Source organism: Equus caballus, chromosome 20 (assembly GCF_041296265.1).
Source record: "Equus caballus isolate H_3958 breed thoroughbred chromosome 20, TB-T2T, whole genome shotgun sequence".
NCBI classification, from domain to species: Eukaryota; Metazoa; Chordata; class Mammalia; order Perissodactyla; family Equidae; genus Equus; species Equus caballus.
Window position 1 is genome coordinate 30742019 of NC_091703.1, and position 4424 is coordinate 30746442.

Below are 4424 nucleotides of genomic sequence, written 5' to 3' on the forward strand. Positions count from 1 at the left end.
CTCTTAAGTTCAATAATCTTTATGATTTACTATTTGACCATTGTTATTTTTTAATATAGCCAGAGCAAGCTTATACACCAGCCAGTGTACTGTAACCAAACCTTCTTTGATGAGGTCTGAACCTTAGCCCTGGGGAGAAAAATCTCCTTTCGAGTTTGTCCTTTCTTAAATACTGCCTCTTGTTTGAAGATATTTTGTAAAGTTCTTTACATCTTTATAGGTACTCTCCTTACATAGTTAAATAATTACATTAAATTGTTGTTTAATTATAAAAAATTTCTTTTTAAGCATTGCACTATCTGATTATCCTGGCTGGTTTCTCAGCTGTAGAAAGTAGTCTATGTTAGGGTAACAACTAGTTAATGATTAAGGGTTAAAAGGCCTGAATCAGTCTTACAGCCTTGGGGTGAAACTGTTTCTAACTTTCCTGCTGAATCTCAACCAAATAGCTAGTACTAACATCTTTTCAAGAGTTAGTTATAGGACGTGAGCAATTAAGAGACCCAAAAGAGGTAACCACAGAAGGCTGTTCTGTGATTGCTTTTTCGCCATAGCTTATTGGGAATTGTGAGAGAAAGAATTGGCTGTGGAATCAGGGAAGCAGAAGTGGTGTGCAAAGCTGAATGAAGCAAAGCAGTCAAAGAGAGAAGGAGGGATATTTAAATGGTGGGTTACTGTGCCTTGTCACGATAGCTATATCACAAGGGGTAGTGTTAATCTTTCCTATGAAAGACTGAAAATCGACAAGAGAAAAGAATAACCTACAAGTTATAACTATTTAGGAAATGTACTTCGTTTTTTAACAAAATAGAAACACAATATCCACTAGGCACAGTATAGTAAATGATAGACATTTAACAGCTTCTGTAAAAGTTTAGAGTTCTTCTATAAGTAGGAGAATAAACATGTATGTCCAAATTATAAATTATGCTCAGAATTTAAACACTATCTCAGTTATTGCCCTAGAAAAAAAGAAATAATGTAGAAACCTTCTTCAGGTTCTGTGGTTCAGGCTTCCCAGCCCCGTGATACACATATACACACTTTCAACTTTAAGCGCCATAGTTAGGTTACTCTCCATTTTCCTCCATCCTCTCTTCCTTCTTTGCTCTCTCAATGAATGCATACTTTCCAACTCCTAAAAATTTCGCTTTTCAAATTCAGCTATATTTATTTGTCCTTTAGGAAGTGTTCTGTCTCTCTTCTCCCCAGTCTATTTCACAGATCTATTCTTCTGAACTAAGGTTTTCAGCTTTGTTCATAGCATGAATATCCATAAGTTGATGTGTAGGTGTCTGTGTTCCTCTTTTTTGTATCTCTATTTGTATCTTAGTTTTCAGTTTAGAAATAATCTGTGAGTGCAAGTAAACAAATCAGAAGATTAGATTCTTTCTATAGGAATATTTAATTGAAGCTCAATATTTTCACTGTATATTAACATTTTGTAATGACTAACAAATTTGATATTGTTCATCATGCTTTTTCACCTATCTGTGAGATTACCGGGATTGCAGTTATTCTGTCTTCCCTAGTCACAAAATGGAAATACCCTGAAGAGAAAACTAAAGCTATTTGTTTAAAACTAGATGATTTGTTCCATGGAAATTTTCTCCTGCGCTTACAGTAGAATCTTTTCAAGTTACTATTTACCCAGATGTCACTCTGGCATGAATGAGAAGAATTCGACAGTTGCGAAATTATTTTTCCATAACAGGGAAAATATCTGGATGAAATACAAAAGTGAAAAATGTTTTATTTCATATTTACCTTTTGTACCTTTTTACTCTGGTAAAATTTAAAATGTACAGAAAAGTTGCAAAAGTGAGACAAAGAACTACCGTTAACCCTTTAACTAGATCCAGCAATAGTTTCCTTTTTCCTAAAAAGATTTATTCTATTCTATCATCTATCATCTATCTATCTACCTACCTATCTATCTATGTATCTATCTACTTATCATTGCTTTTTCTGGACCATTTGAGAGTATGTTGAAGACATGTGCCTTTACCCCTAAATACTTCAATGTTTGTTTTCTAAGAACAAGGAGTTTATTTTACATAACTAGTGCATAATTAAGGGAATTAGAAAATCTAGTATGCATACAATACAAATCTGACCCATAGTCCAGATTCAAATTTCTCCAATTGTCTCAATAATGTTGTCAATAGCTATTGTTGTCCCAGTCCAGGATCACTCATTTAGATATCAAATCTCTTTGGTCTTCTTTAATCTGAACCACTTCCTTAACCACTTGAAATTCATTGAATTTGATATTTTTGAAGAGTAGATCATGGCTGTGTTGTCCAACTAGTCTCAATTTGAGTCTGTCTCATGTGTCTTCATTATTAGAATCAAGCTATGCATTTTTGGCAGGAATCTCACTGAAGTGACTTTATGTCCTGTTCAGAGCATCATATCAGTAGACATGTGATGTTGGTTTGTGTCAACATTTGTGATGTTAACATTGGATGCTTGGCTAGGGTGACATACCCCAGGTTTTTCTATGGTAAAGTTTAGTACTTTTCATTTTGTATTCAGCAAGTAATTCGAGGGGAGATATTTTAGAGTATGTAAATATCCTTTTTCTCATCATATTTTCATTTACTTGTTTGGAGCATCCATTTATATTTTTCTAACTCCACAGTTCGTTCTATTTATTTAAATTAGGATCTACCAAGAGGGATAACTTTTTCTTCTCCACTATTTATTCTTCTTTTATGTCCATATGAGCTTGTAGAGTCTAATTTCTTCCAACTCATTAATATCATAGTTTATCTTAATACACAAAATGTCCTAGAATTGAACAGTGGTAGGCCCTTCAAGCTGGTTTCTGTTTCTTTTTCTTGTCCCTATGATTCTTGGAGCTTTTCTTTACTTTCTTTGAGTGTGTGTGATTCTTTCCTCAGGTACCAAGAAGAGAATGACAATGGAAAAAATCAATGCAAGTTTTGAAAGCTACTTTGTTCTACTGGGTTTTTCTAATTGGCCTCATTTTGAAGTAGTTCTCTTTGTGGTTATCTTAATGTTTTATGTGATGACATTGATAGGTAACCTGTTCATCATTATCTTGTCACACGTGGACTCCCATCTCCACACTCCCATGTACTTCTTCCTCTCAAACCTCTCTTTTCTGGATCTCTGCTACACCACCAGTGCCATCCCTCAGTTGCTGGTCAACCTCTGGGGCCCAGAGAAAACCATCTCTTATGCTGGTTGCATGATTCAACTTTACTTTTTCCTTGCACTGGGAACCACAGAATCTGTGCTACTGGTGGTCATGTCCTATGACCGATACATAGCTGTATGTAGACCCTTGCATTACACTGTCCTCATGAACTCTCATTTCTGCTATCTTCTAGCTGTAGCTTCTTGGGTAAGTGGCTTTACCAACTCAGCCCTTCATTTCTCATTTACCTTCTGGGTACCCCTGTGTGGGCATCGCCAAGTAGACCACTTCTTCTGTGAAGTTCCAGCACTGCTCCGACTGTCATGTGTTGATACCCATGCTAATGAGCTAACCCTCCTGGTCACGAGCTCTATTTTTGTTCTCATACCTCTCATCCTCATTCTCATCTCCTACGGTGCCATTGCCCGGGCTGTGCTGAGGATGCAGTCAACAACTGGACGTCAGAAAGTCTTCGGGACATGTGGAGCCCATCTTACGGTTGTATCCCTCTTTTACATTCCAGCCATGTGCATATATCTGCAGCCACCATCAGGAAATTCTCAAGATCAAGGCAAGTTCATTGCCCTCTTTTACACTGTTGTCACACCGAGCCTCAACCCTCTCATCTACACCCTCAGAAACAAAGATGTAAAAGTGGCAGTAAAGAGACTAATGTGGTGAGAGTGAATCCATGTACTTGTGACATTAACAGTATAATGGAGCATCTCATCATCAGTGATTCATCCATGCACCCATTCATCAACCAGTCTTTCATTCACTGACTCTGTGAGCACTTATTGAGCATGTACTCTCACAAAGTCACAGAGATCTTGGTAACAGTTTTGAATTAAACAGTTTGCTGAAATATCAATCACTCTCTAATGGAGAAAACAGCCACAGAAAATCAAGATCAAACGTTAATAATTAATTTGTTCATTGGCACAAACATAATAAATCAGAAGTATCCTTTTATTAATTGAAAATGACGCATGGAACTTGTTGTAAATATTGATGAAAGAGCAGATGTAATTCCTATGGAAAGACAATCTTTTTCTTTCTCTTTTTCTTTAAGATTGGCACCTGAGCTAACAACTGTTGCCAATCTCTTTTTTTTCCTCCCTGCTTTTTCTCCACAAATCCCCCCAGTACATAGTTGAATATATATATTTTTTAGTTGTGGGTCCTTTTAATTGTGGCATGTGGGATGCCACCTCAGCATGGCCTAATGAGCGGTGCCATGTCCATGTTCAGGATCCGA

General features: G+C 36.6%; 1 protein-coding gene across 1 annotated transcript; it reads left to right on the plus strand.

Annotated features, from left to right (window-relative positions):
* Positions 1-2920: 2920 nt before the first annotated feature.
* Positions 2921-3847, plus strand: OR2J3E (olfactory receptor family 2 subfamily J member 3E). Its single transcript, NM_001391060.1, is given in 1 exon segment — positions 2921-3847. A coding segment is annotated over 1 exon segment (927 nt).
* The last annotated feature ends 577 nt before the right edge of the window (positions 3848-4424 follow it).